The sequence below is a fragment of the Pipistrellus kuhlii genome, unplaced genomic scaffold (assembly GCF_014108245.1).
Source record: "Pipistrellus kuhlii isolate mPipKuh1 unplaced genomic scaffold, mPipKuh1.p scaffold_m20_p_38, whole genome shotgun sequence".
In the NCBI taxonomy this organism is placed as follows: Eukaryota; Metazoa; Chordata; class Mammalia; order Chiroptera; family Vespertilionidae; genus Pipistrellus; species Pipistrellus kuhlii.
Genome location: NW_023425538.1, coordinates 1,695,835 through 1,711,467, shown reverse-complemented (window position 1 = coordinate 1,711,467; position 15,633 = coordinate 1,695,835). Strand labels below are relative to the sequence as shown.

At 55.1% G+C, this 15,633-nt stretch overlaps 1 protein-coding gene across 1 annotated transcript in view; it reads left to right on the top strand.

The window, feature by feature from the left end:
* SPTBN4 (spectrin beta, non-erythrocytic 4) overlaps positions 1 to 15,633 on the top strand; it is a 78,515-nt gene that overhangs the window by 60,113 nt on the left and 2,769 nt on the right. The window contains exons 21-33 of the mRNA XM_036407984.2: positions 921 to 1,145; positions 1,992 to 2,081; positions 4,403 to 4,681; positions 4,769 to 4,899; positions 5,332 to 5,536; positions 6,398 to 6,778; positions 7,989 to 8,233; positions 10,874 to 11,012; positions 11,108 to 11,192; positions 11,530 to 11,726; positions 12,289 to 12,905; positions 13,893 to 13,962; positions 14,520 to 14,812. Coding sequence (XP_036263877.1) covers positions 921 to 1,145; positions 1,992 to 2,081; positions 4,403 to 4,681; positions 4,769 to 4,899; positions 5,332 to 5,536; positions 6,398 to 6,778; positions 7,989 to 8,233; positions 10,874 to 11,012; positions 11,108 to 11,192; positions 11,530 to 11,726; positions 12,289 to 12,905; positions 13,893 to 13,962; positions 14,520 to 14,812 — 2,957 coding nt within the window. The remainder of the gene's footprint in view (positions 1 to 920; positions 1,146 to 1,991; positions 2,082 to 4,402; positions 4,682 to 4,768; positions 4,900 to 5,331; positions 5,537 to 6,397; positions 6,779 to 7,988; positions 8,234 to 10,873; positions 11,013 to 11,107; positions 11,193 to 11,529; positions 11,727 to 12,288; positions 12,906 to 13,892; positions 13,963 to 14,519; positions 14,813 to 15,633) is intronic.

The following is a 15,633-nucleotide window of genomic DNA, read 5'->3' as shown; positions in this document are numbered from 1 at the left end:
CGATGGTGGCCAGTGCTGAGGAAACAAAGAGGGTAGTATAAAGGGGATTTCTTTGATTATTAAAGACAGTAATTCCTTGCTGTAATACATATTAAATATTTTTCCAGTTTGTCATTTGCCTTTAACTACATCTAGAAACTTTGGCTGATGTGAAAGTATTTTATGTGGCCAAATTTGTAAATCTTTCCCTTTATGGTTTTTGTGCTTGGAAAGATTTTCTCCATTTCAAGATTATAAAAATCTTGCCCAGGTCTTCTTATTCCATTTACCTTGTGGATTTACTTATTCCATTTAATCCATCTGGAATTGTTCTCAGCATAAAGTGAGGAAGAGATCCAGCTGAATTGGCTAGCCAGTTGGCCCATGACCATTTGTTGAATAATCCATTTTTTTTCCTTGGAGATTTGAAATGGCATCTATAAAACCTATGAATTCTCCTCTGCTTCTGCACTTTGTGCCTATCCTATATCACATCAACCTTTTAAATCACTACAGCCTTGCATTTATTTTTGCAATTTGGAAATGTTGGTTCTTTGGACAGATTACCTAACTTGTCTGGGCCCCAGTTTTCTCCTCTGTAAAACAGGGTTACCATCAACCGTGAAAGTTTTTCTGAGAACTAAAAAAATTAATGGACGATTTTAGTCCAAGGGGTCAGGTAAGCCTCTTGAGAAGGTATATTTTATCTGAAATCAGGACGTACCTGCTTGGCAGAGGGGATAGCAAAGGCAGAGGCTCTGGGGCAGGAACTGGCTAAGGGGCTGCAGGTCAGAGAGGACGGCAGGCTTCTGGTGGGACTCCAGCAAGGGGAGAGTGGAAGGGGGGCCGCAGGGAGGGCTGTGCTGTCAGTACAAAGGTTGGAGAGCCACGGCAGGATGGGGAGGAAGAGTGGGGCCCATGACCCTGACCTGTTCCCACAGTCGATGGAGTCGCAGGTGGAGGAGTGGTACCGAGAAGTGGGAGAGTTACAGGCGCAGACGGCGGCGCTGCCGCTGGAGCCCGCGAGCAAGGAGCTGGTCGGCGAGCGGCAGAGCGCGGTGGGCGAACGCCTGGTCCGCCTGCTCGAGCCGCTGCAGGAGCGCCGCCGCCTGCTGCTCGCTTCCAAGGAGCTGCACCAGGTGGCGCACGACCTCGACGACGAGCTGGTGAGGCCGGGAGCGGGGAGCCGGGGGGAGAGGGCGGTGCCAAGGTGACGGGGCGGGGCGTGAGGCCAGAGGCGGGTCAGCGGTGGAGGCGGGGACCAGGTCCTGGGACCTTGGCCGGTGTAAGGGTGGAGATGGTGGCTAAGAGACCTGAGACTCAGTAATTCTATCTTTCACTCATTCATTCACTTTTCCACATTCATTTACTCGCTTTCAATCGTTTATTCATTGGCTCATCCTTTTGCACTTCACTCATTTACTTGTTATTAATTGACTAGTATTCACTCATCATTCATCCACTCATTTCCTCATTCACTCACTCACTAATTTGGTTTATCATTCTCACCCCAGCCCTGTGCTTGGAAGATGCTGGAGTCACAGGGATGACCAAGGCAGACCACTTTCCTGCCCGCAGAGGGCTCAGCGTCCAAAGGGGAGAACAGCTTGTCTGTCCCCAGATAGTCACAGGTGGTCAGGACTGTGATGGGAGCTCAGAGGCTATGGGAGCCCAGAGGAGGCAACTGGTCAAGGTCCGAAGTCAGGGAGGGTTTCCTGGAGGAAGGGGTTTGTGGGCTCGGATGTGAAGAAAGAGTAACATGAGCTTGCTGAGGGAGTAGGAAAGGAATTCCAGGAGGGAGAGCCTGCCTGTGCAAAGGCCAGAGGTAGGCATGAGCCTGGCCTGAGTGCGGAGAGTGAGACGGGGCATTGTCCAGAGAGGAGGCCAAAGCTGTGAGCAGGCCCTTCGGCAGCAAAGGGCCTTGCGTCCTGTGCAGGTGGCTCACCGTTTAGTTGGGGTGCAGGGGTCCTGGGAGGCATTGTCCCTTGACCAGCTCCCTGTATCTTCCCCAGGCCTGGGTCCAGGAGCGGCTGCCGCTGGCCATGCAGGCGGAGCGAGGCAGTGGGCTGCAGGCGGTGCAGCAGCACATCAAGAAGAACCAGGTGAGCAGACTCTGGCTGCTGGAGGGGGTTCGGGCACTTTTGCATCTGAGTGACAGGAAATACTCAAGGTCATTAAAGCCAGTGGGTCCTGTCGCTGAAGACGCAGCAGGTACAGAAGCTCCAGGTCTCCATGATGTCGTTAGTTGCTCAGCTTCAGCTTCTTTGTTTGCTTGTTCTGCACTAGTTTTGTTCTTAAGCTAATGCTCCTCTCCTGGTGGTTAGAGGCCTCCAACAGATTCAAGTTTATATCCCACACAAAATTGGAGAAAATGTCTCTCTTTAAAAAGATGCCCAGGCTCACTAATCAGCCATAGTCCCAGGAATCACTCTTACTGGCTCAACGTGAGTCACGTGTCTACTCCTGAGCTAATTGTGGAGGGCAGGGACTTAGGCTGCTGGGATTGGCTTGGTCCCAGAGAAGGGCCTGCTCTTGGAACAGCAGGTGGAGTAGCCTTAACTTTATTACCTGTGACGAGGCGGAAGCAAGGAGGTTCCCCACAAGAAAGTCAGAGTCCCTTGACTAGAAGTAAGGGGAGTGGCTGTTGGGCCATGAAAACGAAAAACAACAACAAACAAAAACTCAAAACACCCACAGGGAGCAAGAACAGAGAGGATCAGTAAGAGTGCTGACTTCCGAGCTAAGCACTGTGGGGCGTTTGAGCCTCTAAAATCACTAGGTCTCTGCTGGGCCTCAGTTTCCATGTCTAAATAGTAGAGTGCGGGTCTAGAGCAGTGGTCGGCAAAGAGAGACAAATATCAACACTACACGATTGAAATTTCTTTTGAGAGCCAAATTTTTAAAACTTAAACTTCTTCTAACGCCACTTCTTCATTATAGACTCGCTCAGGCTGTGGTATTTTGTGGAAGAGCCACACTCAAGGGGCCAAAGAGCCGCATGTGGCTCTTGAGCTGCAGTTTGCCGACCACGGGTCTAGAGCAGTGATTTTCTAATCGCTTAGGAGAAGAAACCTTTGGTCAAAGCAATTCTTTTACCAAAGCTCAAAGTGAGGCACATAGCAAAGGAATAATAATAATAATAATAATAATAGCAAAAATGCATTGATTAAAGATGATGTGCCAAGTACTGTCCTAGGAGGTCATGTCAGTTATTTCATGTAATCCACACAATAACCCTCTGAAGTAGGTATTGTCAATATCCCTTTAAAAAAAAAAAAAGATGCAAGAATGAGACTCTGAAGGATGGTGGGGAGGAGGGTACACCGTTATTTTGAAAGGTTTGTGATCTTGCTGCACTAGATGGAGCTCTTTAAGAGGCTGGAGTTTTCTCACATTTTGTTTTCCCATCTTGATGAAATTACTCTGGGCTGCAGACTGCGCTGGGGACAAACAAAGCCGGCTCATCGCTTTCGAGTGCACTGAATGTGTAAAACTGGAGCCCGAAGGCGGGTGTGAGAGTGCCGGGCCACAGGGCTGTTAAAAGAACAATCGTTGCTGATGCTGATGAGCACCCACTGTGTGCAGACACTGTTCTAAGTGCAGCACGGCACAGCACCCACAGGCGCCACCAGGCAGGTGGCTCTGCCATGTTCCTCAGACTCTTGGTGCCTCCGTTTCCTCGTCTTTAAAATGAGAATGGGGCTAGAGTGAAGACTGGATGAGTGGCTATGGTCTTGCTTAGCAAAGTGCCTGGCAGGCAGCAGCCACTCAGTAAGGGATGACTGTTGTTATTTTCTCCATTTGTCAGTTGAGGAAACTGAGACACAGGAGAAGTTCAATGAGGTACTCTGCAAGTACAGAGCTGGTTGAGGGGAATGTCCGGGGTGACAGAAGTGTTCATATGCTGACCTGGGTACCCCTAAGATTTGTGCATCCAATATATATACTTTATTGATTTCTTACAGAGAGGAAGGAGAGGGATAGAGAGCCAGAAACGTCAATGAGAGAGAAACATTGACCAGCTGCCTCCTGCACACCCCCCACCGGAGATGTGCCCGCAACCAATGTACATACCCTTGACCGGAATCGAACCTTTCAATCCGCAGGCGGATGCTCTATCCACTGAGCCAAACCGGTTCTGGCCATTAGGGGGATCTTGTGTCACCAGGCGTCTTGGTTCTGGAGCCTGCTTTCAAATCATGTCACCCCTTACTAGCGACTTGTTCTCGGGGTGACGTACTTCGCCTCCTGTGCCTCTTTCCCCACCTGCCACCCGGGGTCTGAGTGAGCGGGGTGGCCCCTGGCACTGGCCGGTTGATGCGGGGTGCTTGCCCGCCTCTCCTGGGACGTGCCAGTGGCGGGAGCACGCGCCCTCCCGCCGGGCTCCCTGCGCGGCCCTCACGCACCCGCCTCGCGCCCGCAGGGCCTGCGGCGGGAGATCCAGGCGCACGGGCCGCGCCTGGAGGAGGTGCTGGAGCGCGCGGGCGCGCTGGCTGCGCTGCGCAGCCCGGAGGCCGAGGCGGTGCGGCGCGGCCGGGAGCAGCTGCAGAGCGCCTGGGCCGCGCTGCGCGACGCGGCCGAGCGGCGGCAGCAGGTCCTGGACGCCGCCTTCCAGGTGGAGCAGTACTACTTCGACTTGGCCGAGGTGGAGGCGTGGCTGGGCGAGCAGGAGCTGCTCATGATGAGTGAGGACAAGGGCAAGGTGCGCCGGGGCTAGGGGTGCGGGGTCCAGGGGTGCAGGAGCCCGGGCCGGCCGCCGCCGCCTCACCGCGGGCGCCTGTGCCCACAGGACGAGCAGAGCACCCTGCAGCTGCTCAAGAAGCACCTGCAGCTGGAGCAGGGCGTGGAGAACTACGAGGAGAGCATCGCGCAGCTGTCGCGCCAGTGCCGGGCGCTGCTGGAGATGGGGCACCCGGACAGGTGGGCAGGCAGGAACCCCCTGAGGTCAGGAGTAGGAGTCGCGTCTGGGAGGCCTGGGCCAGGGGTGAGGCGTGAGAGGGGGCACAGGGCTAGACGTCCACCCACCCAAACCTGGAGGTTGGCGCTGGAGGTGAGGAGGATGGGCTGTGGACTCAAGTAGGTAGTCAGGAGCCCATCCAAGTCCCTGGAGGAAGGGTCCTGGGGCCGCAGATGGGGGCTGTGGGGAGGGGAGGGGGGCTCTGGGGCAGTCTTCCCTGAGCGCTGAGATGCTAGTGCTGGGTGACTGACTCCAACACTTGCAGAGAACAGTCCTGTGTGGAGGAGTCCCAGGGAACGCCGCCCTGCCTGGAGGTGGAGAGGGTGTCTGGGGGCCTCGGCTCTGACCTTTAAGCCTCAGGGGCTCCGTCTCTGCCCTGCCCTGTCCCCCCTCAGCGAGCAGATCAGCCGGCGGCAGTCTCAGGTGGACCGCCTGTATGTGGCGCTCAAGGAGCTGGGCGAGGAGCGCAGGGTGGGCCTGGAGCAGCAGTACTGGCTGTACCAGCTCAGCCGCCAGGTGGACGAGCTCGAGCACTGGATCGCCGAGAAGGAGGTGGTGGCCGGCTCACCTGAGCTCGGCCAAGACTTTGAGCATGTCACGGTTAGTAATGACAACAATGCCAGTGGCTACTGGGTGTGCCACCGGGGTCCTCTGGGATACGAGGACAACAATAGCCCTTACCCCGCAGCTCTGCTGTAAGCCAAATGAATTAATATACAGTAGGCCCCTTATCCACAAGGAATACGTTCCAAGATCCCAGCGGATGCCTGAAACCACGGATAGTACCAACCCCTATATGTACTCTGTTTTTTCCTATGCATACATACTTTTTTTAAGGAAGCATTGTGTGGCTTCTCTTTGGCATCTTCAAGTTGCCGGAAATACTCTTGAGCTCTGGGGCATTGTTAAGTAAACTAAGGCTTACTCGAACACTTGATAATGGGAGAGTCGAGCTGAGAACCTAGGTGGCTGCTGACTCCAGGCGGGGAGGGTACACACAGGGGAGCGGCTGGACAAAGGGACAATCCATGTCCAGGCAGGACAGAAGGAGGTGGACTGAGAAGGGCATCATGCTACTCAGAAGGGCAGCAATTGAAAACTTACAAGTTGTTTATTCCTGGGGTTTTCTAGTTAATAATTTTGGACCATAGTTGGCTGCAGGTAACTGACATTTGGAAAGTGAAACCCCAGATACGAGGGGATAACTGTAACGCAGGCACTTAAGGCAGTACTTGGCACACACAACGCCTAATCTAGGGAGTGTTATTATTATGTCACCTTATTGTTTTTATTATTATTTTTACAATTATTGCTACAAAGTGGCCCATAGGTGTTAGATGTTATGTGTTATTACGACTCTTACTGTTATTACTGTTATGACTCTGACCTGCCAGCAGATGGTGGGCCGGAGGGACCCGGTGTACACCTTTGCCCATGCTGTGCCCCACTTCCTGGTGACAGGTGCTGCAGGAGAAATTCTCAGAGTTCGCCAGCGAGACGGGCACCGCAGGGCGGGAGCGGCTGGCAGCCGTGAACCAGATGGTGGACGAGCTGATCGAGTGCGGCCACACGGCAGCAGCCACCATGGCCGAGTGGAAGGACGGGCTGAATGAGGCCTGGGCTGAGCTGCTGGAGCTGATGGGCACACGGGCCCAGCTGCTGGCTGCCTCTCGGGAGCTGCACAAGTTCTTCAGTGATGCCAGGGAGCTCCAGGGGCAGATTGAGGAGAAGCGGAGGCGGCTGCCCCACCTGACCACCCCGCCGGAGCCCAGATCCAGTGCCAGCTCCATGCAGCGGACTCTTCGAGCCTTTGAACATGACCTGCAGCTCCTTGTATCCCAGGTGGGGTGGCGGCGGCCCGGAGGGAACGTGGGGGGCCTGGGCAGCATGGCCAAGGGGTGTGGGCAACACAGCAGGCAAATATCAGGCTATAGAGCATTTCAAAATTAGATGGTGGAGCAGATACTGCAGAACAGGCAGAAGTTAGGTGGTGGGCAGGTACTACAGAACAGGCAGAAGTTAGGTGGTGGGGCGGTAGGAAGTGGTGCCCAGAAAGCAGACAGTGACAGAAAGGAGAGGGGCAGTATGTCTGATCAGACAGTGTTTTCAATCAGGTTGGGCAGGGATTCTCCTCCAAACTGTGAAGTGAATCTTACCCCCATTCAGATCGTCTAAAGGGGGTTTGTGGAAGGGTTCAGAGAAATCTGGCTGTGGGCAGACGGAAATTAGACAGCAGGTCTCTGATAAAAATTATATGATTTTCCTTAAATTTTTTTTGATGGGGTGTAGTTAATGGAAATTGCACTAGAGCTAATAAAAATCAGGCAGTGAGTCTGACAGGAACTGGGAAATGGAGGTGAGAAATCATATGGAAATGAAACTGTGGGCCTAATAGAATTCAGACAGCAGAACTGAAGGAAATGGGGTTGCAGATATAATGGAAGGCAGAAACTGGACAGTTATTTGTACCTAAATATATAGACAACTTCTGGAAAGCAGGCAGAGACTGATAAGTGATTAGTGGTGGATCTGATAGAAATGGGGTGTCACTCCAAAGCTGAATCAACAGAGAGTGAGTCCAGTAGAACTCACACGGTAGAACCAGGAGAACTGGGCAGGAGACCTGACAGTACTCAGATAGCCATTGGATTTTGGGCATCAGGTAGGAAATGAGCCTGAAAAAAAATGGACAGCATGACTCATAAACATCAGGAGGGAAAGAGTTTCCTGAAAGAGATCAGATCAGCCTGGAACATGATAGAGGTGGGCCTGAAAAATGCCTGCAGACCCACTGGCCAGAGAGCCTCAGACCAAGAGAAATCAGGGAGTGAGCCGACAGAAATCTGGTGGCAGGTCTAAAAGAAGTCAGAACCCAGGTAAGTCAAAAAGAAGGGCATCAGAGAAGGGAAACCCAGTTGTGCAAGCTGCTTACATTGTCAGGCCCTGTACTCCGCCAGCAGAGAGGGAAAGAGAGGGCGGAGCCTGGGCCCCTTGGAGGGATGGTGCTATGGACTCCATGGAGGGCTGGCGCTCGACCTGGCGTGCCCCTCAGGTTCGGCAGCTGCAGGAGGGGGCAGCACAGCTGCGGACAGTGTATGCAGGTGAGCACGCGGAGGCCATCGCCAGCCAGGAGCAGGAGGTGATGCAGGGCTGGAAGGAGCTGCTAGCAGCCTGCGAGGACGCCCGCCTGCACGTCAGCTCCACAGCCGATGCCCTGCGATTCCACAGCCAGGCCCGGGACCTGCTCTCCTGGATGGATGGCATCTCCGGACAGATTGGGGCAGCTGACAAGCCCAGGTGCTCCTCATCCCACCTCAGGCTTCCTGCCCGCCTCTGGGCAGCCAGCCCTGCCCATCAGCAGCCCTGTTTCCGTAAGAATCACAATAGCCAATGCCTGCATGGCGCCTCTGTGTGCCAGGCACTGTTATAGATGCTCTGTGTGTATCAAGACCCCTTGTTAGGCCTAGTATTGGGGGCTCAGAGCACGGGGCATCTTCTGGCTTCTCTCCTTCCCAGGGGCCCACGACTATCCCCACTGGGGGGGGGTGGCATGGCATGGGATGGGCTGCAACCAGGATCAGGGCAGGGAGGAGTGGACTGTGTGGCTTAACCTAGTAGACATTAATCTGTTGCTTACACACTAATTCATGTGGGTGTCCAGCAGAAGCCTGAGCCACGTGATTGGGAGCTAGGTCTTTCCATCGCTCTGCTCTGCGAGTTAGTTCCTGGACCCTCTGGATCCAGCTGCAGATGAGAAAAAGGATCACATGGGAACTAAGCCTGCACTCACAGAGCATTGTTTCTGTGACTGTGAGATCTTAGTCTACATTCCTTTACTCAACAAATATTTTTAAAATATATTTTTATTGATTTCAGAGAGGAAGGGAGAGAAATAGAAACATTGATGATGAGAGAGAATCATTGACTGGCTGCCTCCTGCATGCCACCACTGGGGATCAAGCCCGCAACCTGGGCATGTGCCCTGACCAAGAATCAAACCAGTGACCTCTTGGTTCCTGGGTGGATGCTCAACCGCTGAGCTATCCCCGGCGGGGCTACTCAACAAATATTTATTAAATGACCACTGTGTGCCAGAGAGTGAGCAAGGCAAGCCCCTGCCCCAATGAGGCTTATATTCTGAGGGTGGAGACAGGCAGCAGATAAGTAAACAAACCTGTAATGTTATTTCAGATGGCGATAGGTACTCTGAAGAAAAATAAAGCAAGGCAAGGGGATGAGGTTCTGGCAAGGCTTTTCTGAGGATGTCAGGTTTAACCTGAATGAAGTGACGATGAGTTGGGTAAAGTTTGGGGAGAAGGGTTTTCCAAGTGCAAAGGCCCTGAGGTGGGTGTGTGGAAGAGCTAGACCTGTGGTTGGCAAACTGTGACTCACGAGCCACTTGCAGCTCTTTTGGCCCCTTGAGTGTGGCTCTTCACAAAATACCATGGTCTGAGCGAATCTATTTTGAAAAAGTGGCGTTAGAAGAAGTTTAAGTCTTAAAATTTCGGCTCTCAAAAGAAATTTCAATCGTTGTCTGTTGCTATTTGGCTCTGTGGACTGAGTTTGCTGACCATTGCTAGACAATCATTGTGGCTGGATGGTGAGAGTGAGGGGGAGAGCGGAATGGATAGGAAGTGAGGTTTGAGGGGCAGTAGGCTGTTTGCCTTTTCTCTGAGTGAGATGGGAGCCATGGAAGGGGCTAGAGCAGGCGAGTGATGTGATATGATGTATATCTGAGAAAGAACACTCTCGATGCCTTATGAGAAAGTGTGGAAAGCAAGGGTGGAAGCAGGTAGACCAGTTAGAAGGCTGCTGTACAAGCCAGTGAGAGGTGATGGTGGTGGCTTGATCCAGTGTGGTGGTTGTAGAGGTGGGGAGAAGTAACTGGTTTTAGGAATTTACAAAGTTTTTTATTATGAAAGATTTCAAATATATACAGAAGTAGCTATAACAGATAATGTGTATATAATGAACACCTGGCTTTAACAACTCTGGCCAATCTTGTTTCAGCTATAGACTCCCTCCTCCACCCCTTGCTGAGTTATTTTAAAACAAATCTCAGGTGTCATATCATTTCACAAGGTGTACTTTAAAATTATCAGTGTCCAGTGCTGACTGATGAGCTAACTTCAGGGGTGGAGGGAAAAGGAGTCATGGGTGAAGGAGTTTACAGAGCTAGAGAATTTCAAACGAGAATCAGATCATCCTAGTCTGAGTCTCAGGTAGAAATCATTACAATGTGGAACCTTCACAAATAAGTTTGGACTTTTTGAGTCTTATAAAGCAGTGCTTGCTGACTGGTGGAACATTCAGAAATTTGGAATTTGTTTTGGACACTTGACAGCGGAGAACAGCACTGTCCAGGAGTTATACAACACCAGCCACAGACGTGAACCACACACATAAGTTAAGATTTTCTTGTAACCACATTTAAAAATAAAAAGAAGCAAGTTAAATGAACTTAGTAATTCATTTATTTCACCTGGCAAACCCAAAACACTACACTTTCATCATGTAATCAGCCTTAAAATTATCGAGACAGTGGATGCTTTTTCATAGTAAATAAAATGCATCTCAGTTCAGAGTAATCACACTCCCAGGGCCTGTTTGCCGCCGTGGCTAGTGGCTAGTGTGTAGAACAGCACAGACTTAGAAGGTTAGAATCCCTGGCTAGAGGAACCTTCAGAAGCACAGCTTTAGAAAACTGGAAAGCTTTGGATATGGAAAGCCTAACTTCGAATCACAGAAGTGAGACATCGCAGCAGCCTGGGGAAAGTTGGAATCACCGAGCCAGGGAGGACCTGGGACTTGTTCATAGGAGGTGGGAGGCCGGAGGTGGGGTGGCACTGTGGCCGCAGGGTTTGGACTCCTCGGAGCTGTGTGTGTGGGGTGGGCTGGGGGAGGCTGTCTGCTCAGACCCGCCGCTGCCTGCTGTAGGGATGTGTCATCGGTGGAGGTGCTCATGAACTACCACCAGGGCCTGAAGACCGAGCTGGAGGCACGGGTGCCAGAGCTGACGGCCTGCCAGGAGCTGGGGCGCTCTCTGCTGCTCAACAAGAGTGCCATGGCTGATGAGGTGGGGAGTGGTGCAGGGGGCTCCCCTCTGCTCTCTGTGCCCCCTGGGGTGGGAGCCACCCTTGACGCTTCTCCCACCTACCCCACCACTCCCAGATCCAGGCACAGCTGGACAAGCTGGGGAACAGGAAGGAGGAAGTGTCGGACAAGTGGGACCGCCATTGGGAGTGGCTGCAGCAGAGTGAGTGGGGGCCCAGACACACGTGGCTCAAGGGCACAGGGACCTTCTCCGTGTGTTTAGGAAGGCCCAGAGGGTGGCAGGGGCATGCCTTGCACACGTTCACAGCTCCCCAGTAGCAGACATGAAGGCCTGGCCTTGCCATTGAAGCTCTCTGGTGGCAGGTATTTGGAGGAGAAGCTGTGCCCTCAGAAGTAGGCCAGCCTCACTCTTTCAGAGCTCAGAGAGGTGCAGGCTGGCCTAGAGGGAGCCATGGGGCGTGGACAGCCAGAGAAGACAACCACTGCCCGTGAAGGGCCCACAGGGGCCTCCAGCTCCCTTACCCCATGTCTCCCTTCAGTGCTGGAGGTGCACCAATTTGCCCAGGAGGCGGTGGTGGCCGATGCGTGGCTGACGGCCCAAGAGCCGATTCTGCAGAGCCGGGAGCTGGGCAGCAGTGTGGACGAGGTGGAGCAGCTCATCCGCCGGCACGAGGCCTTTCGCAAAGCGGCGGCCGCCTGGGAGGAAAGGTTCAGCTCTCTGCGGCGCCTGACCACGGTCAGCACCCCGCCCCTGCCCAGCCCCACCCACCCACCCCTCAGGAGGAGACACCCTGGTTCTTGGTGCTCAGAGCTCTGTCAAGTGAGGTCCAGACAGACTCTCAGTGGCTCCCAGTCTGGCCGAGGGGGAGGGGGTAGAGGGAAACGTGTCACCAGGCAGAGACAGTCCAGACTGGGCTGGGGAGCACAGAGGCTGAGGGAATGGGAGCACATGGCCTGCCCTGGGGCATCTCGTCTGCCACTTAAAGAGAGAGACCATTGTAGTCAAAGTTCTAAGGTCCTGGGAGGGGACCTTTAAGGAAAGGGCCAATGGGGGTCAGAGAAGCACCTAGAGAAAGTGATGGTTTGAGCTGATTCTTAAAAGAATACTAGGTGTTTGCTGGAGGAAAGTGGGGACTGAGTTCCTAGCTGAGAGCAAAGCATGGGTGCAGGCCCGGACCAGGGTGCTTTTCACCAATAAAAACTAATGGACTGAGTGGTGAGGCAGACAGCCCGGAGCTGTATGCCCCCACCCTCACCCCACACACCCTTCTCCCTGACCCTGACCCCTCCTTTTCCAGATCGAGAAACTCAAGGCAGAACAGAGCAAGCAGCCTCCCACCCCCCTGCTGGGGCGCAAGTTCTTTGGGGACCCCACGGAGCTGGCAGCGAAGGCGGCGCCCCTGCTGCGACCCGGGGGCTACGAGCGGGGCTTGGAGCCGCTGGCCCGCCGGGCCTCGGACACGCTGTCCGCAGAGGTGCGGACCCGGGTGGGGTACGTGCGGCAGGAGCTCAAGCCTGAGCGCCTCCAGCCGCGCATCGACCGGCTGCCGGAGGCCCCGGGGAGGGCGGAGCCCGCGGCCCCGCCGGCAGCCCCGGAGGGCTCGGCGGAGACCCCCCGGGCCCCCACGCCGGCGGAGCAGGCCCGGCCGCGGCCGGAGCGCCAGGAGTCCGCGGACCGAGCGGAGGAGCTGCCCCGGCGGCGGCGGTCGGAGCGGCAGGAGTCGGCAGATCCGCCCGAGGAGACGGCGCGGAGGCGCCGGCCGGAGCGGCAGGAGTCGGCGGAGCACGAGGCGCACAGCCTCACGCTGGGCCGCTACGAGCAGATGGAGCGGCGGCGCGAGCGGCGGGAGCGGCGTCTGGAGCGGCAGGAGTCCAGCGAGCAGGAGCCGCCCGCCAGAGGGGAGCTGGCCCGGGGGTGAGGCCCGGGTGTCCGGGAGGGAGGGAGGGAGGCCGCCGCGAGGCAGCCTGGAGAGGCTCGCAGCTCAGACCTGCCCCGGGAGGGAGGGTGGTGCCCATTCTGCAGAGACGTAGACCAGGTGGCTGCCCCGGTCCACAGCCTCGGCTCTAAGCGCGGAAGCAAGGACAGTTAGCCAGCCAGAGTGCTTTAGCACATCAGTCCGGTCAGCTGTGTCCCTAGAAAGAGGTCTTTGGGTCAAATACATTTCAGTGACAATAACTTGATTTTTAACTTCATTGATTTTTGTTTTATATTTTTGTTGATTTCAGAGAGGAAGGGAGAGTGATAGAAACATCAATGATGAGAGAAAAATCATTGATCGGCTGCCTCCCCACCGCAACCTGGGCATGTGCCCTTGACCGGAATCGAACTCAGGACCCTTTGGTCCGCAGGCCACGCTCTATCCACTGAGCCAAGCCGGCTAGGGCTTGACCCTTCTTAAATGTATTTCATGAACATTTGCTGAGTGCCTTCCCTGTGTGTGGTATGTGCTGGGGAAAGCAGGGTGTAGCTTGCCTTTCGCCAGGAAGCCTTTGCCTTGCTTTTATGGGGCTCACAGTCCAGTGGGGGAAACAAGCTTATCATCAGACAGTGATGATGGCCCAGAGTGACCAGGGCTGGAATTGGGGGGGGGGGGGGCATCCAGGGGACCTGGGAGCTCAGGGTGGATGGAGGAAAAGGCAACAGTAAGTTCAAAGGCTTGAAAGGGCCCATTTGCATGTTGCTCTTTCTGTTGCTTAAAACTCAAAAGGGAGAGAGGTTCTGTCCTCCATCCCGCAGCCATGTCCTGAGCAGCTGTGCAGTGTAGGCCAGTATCTGAGAGGCAGCTGCCAGAGCGGACAGAGGCCTGGCATCTTGGGCTTAGAGATGGCGACTGTTGGGGCCACCAGGCTGGTCCTGGAGAGAGGACACCGGGTCCCATTGGGTCTTTCTGCCCCACCCCAGGAAGGCCACCCTGGCGGACATTGTGGAGCAGCTGCAGGAGAAAGAGGCAGGACCAGGGCTCCCTGCTGGGGTAAGTTGAGCCTTTGGGGTGGTGACTCCTCTCCTCAGAGCACTGGCCAGGATCCCAGAAACATCAGCCTGGCCCTGGGTATCCCCCCCCATTTGAACCCTGAGAGAGGCTCTCAGGGGATTGAGAGGGCCCAGATGCCCCCTTAATTTCTCCCTTAGATGAGGCCACTGACCTCAGCCCTGGGGGCAAACGCGAGCGCACACACCCCAGATTCTTCCCACACCTGCCCGGACTCGGGGTCTCAAATGTCCTGTAGACAGCCACACGGAGAGAAGCCTAGATCCCCCTACAGACATCTGGAGCACCCCCTACCTGCATCCCGCCTTTATGCCCCTCCTTCCCTAGACCCAAGGAATTCCAAACCGCAGGAGTCCTGGCAGACTCATGCCCAAGGCCCGTGGGCTCCTAGGAGCTGGGCCTGCCGCCCTGACGTCCTCCCATGCACGCCTCCAGACACTTGGCCCGCAGACAGATGGGGCCCAGACCCATGAGTGACTCCAGACAGGTGGCCCCACGCCCCACTCTGGACGGCACCCTCTCCCCCTCCCTTCACACAGATGTCGCTGCCTCAGCCTCGCGAACTGCCCCCCGGCCGCCTGCCCAACGGGCTTGAGCCGCCGGAACGGACGCCTCGGCCCGACCGGCCGCGGGCGCGCGACCGGCCCAAACCTCGACGGCGGCCGCGGCCCCGAGAGGGTGGCGAGGGCGGGGGCAGCCGGCGCTCGCGCTCCGCCCCGGCCCAAGGCGGCGCCGCCCCCGCGCCCCCGGCCCCGCCCGCTCACACGGTGCAGCACGAGGGCTTCCTGCTGCGCAAGCGCGAGGTCGACGCCAACCGCAAGTCATCCAACCGGTGAGCGTGTGGGCGGGGCTTTTCAAGGCGGGTCCCAACCTCAGGATGTCCAATGAGCGAAGAGGCGGGCGTAAGGAGGGAGGGTGGGGCTAAGCGTCAGAACGTCCAACCGGTGGCGGGGTGGGCGGGACCTTGAGAGGAGACCTAAAGTTAGTGTGGCCAATGAGGGAGCGGGAGGAGCTAAAAGAGGGCGGGACCTGAAGAAAATGCTCTAAAATGGAATAAATTGCTACCCAATCTCATAGCAACCAAATCAGGAGTTTGTTAAAGCTGAAAACAAGTTGGGTAATGGGGGTCTAAGTCTAGAGGGTTTCAATGACTCGTGAGGTGGAGCCCGAAGAGGTCCATCCAGAAAGGGTGGGACCACCCTCGAAGTTGGGGAGATCTGAGAAAGGTCCGAGCCCAAACTCTTGAAGTCCAGTTCCGGTTGCCCAGCCCTTTTTTGTCTAATGGGAGATAGTGGCACTGGCCATCGAGCAGAGTGAAGTCTAGATCCATGGCATGAAATGAGCAAACAGATTGAGATTGCCTGTAGTCTCAGGTAGTCTTTCTTTTTTTGTGTGCTGAGGCCAAGGTGGGAATAAATGGGTACTACGATGTATTTTGCTTCTCCTCGATTGGGGCTTTGGCTAAATGAGGAGACTAATTTCTCTTTCCGGGCAATAGACCAACTGCTCTCCTTTCAGATGATTCCTTGGGAGGTAGAGGATTGGCTAGGAACATGTCCAAGCAAAAGATTTATAGAGGCGACAGCCTAAGTCTTGTCTTCTAGAAATTCAGTATGAATTCAGAAGGGCAACCCCAGCAGGGCCGGCCTGGGC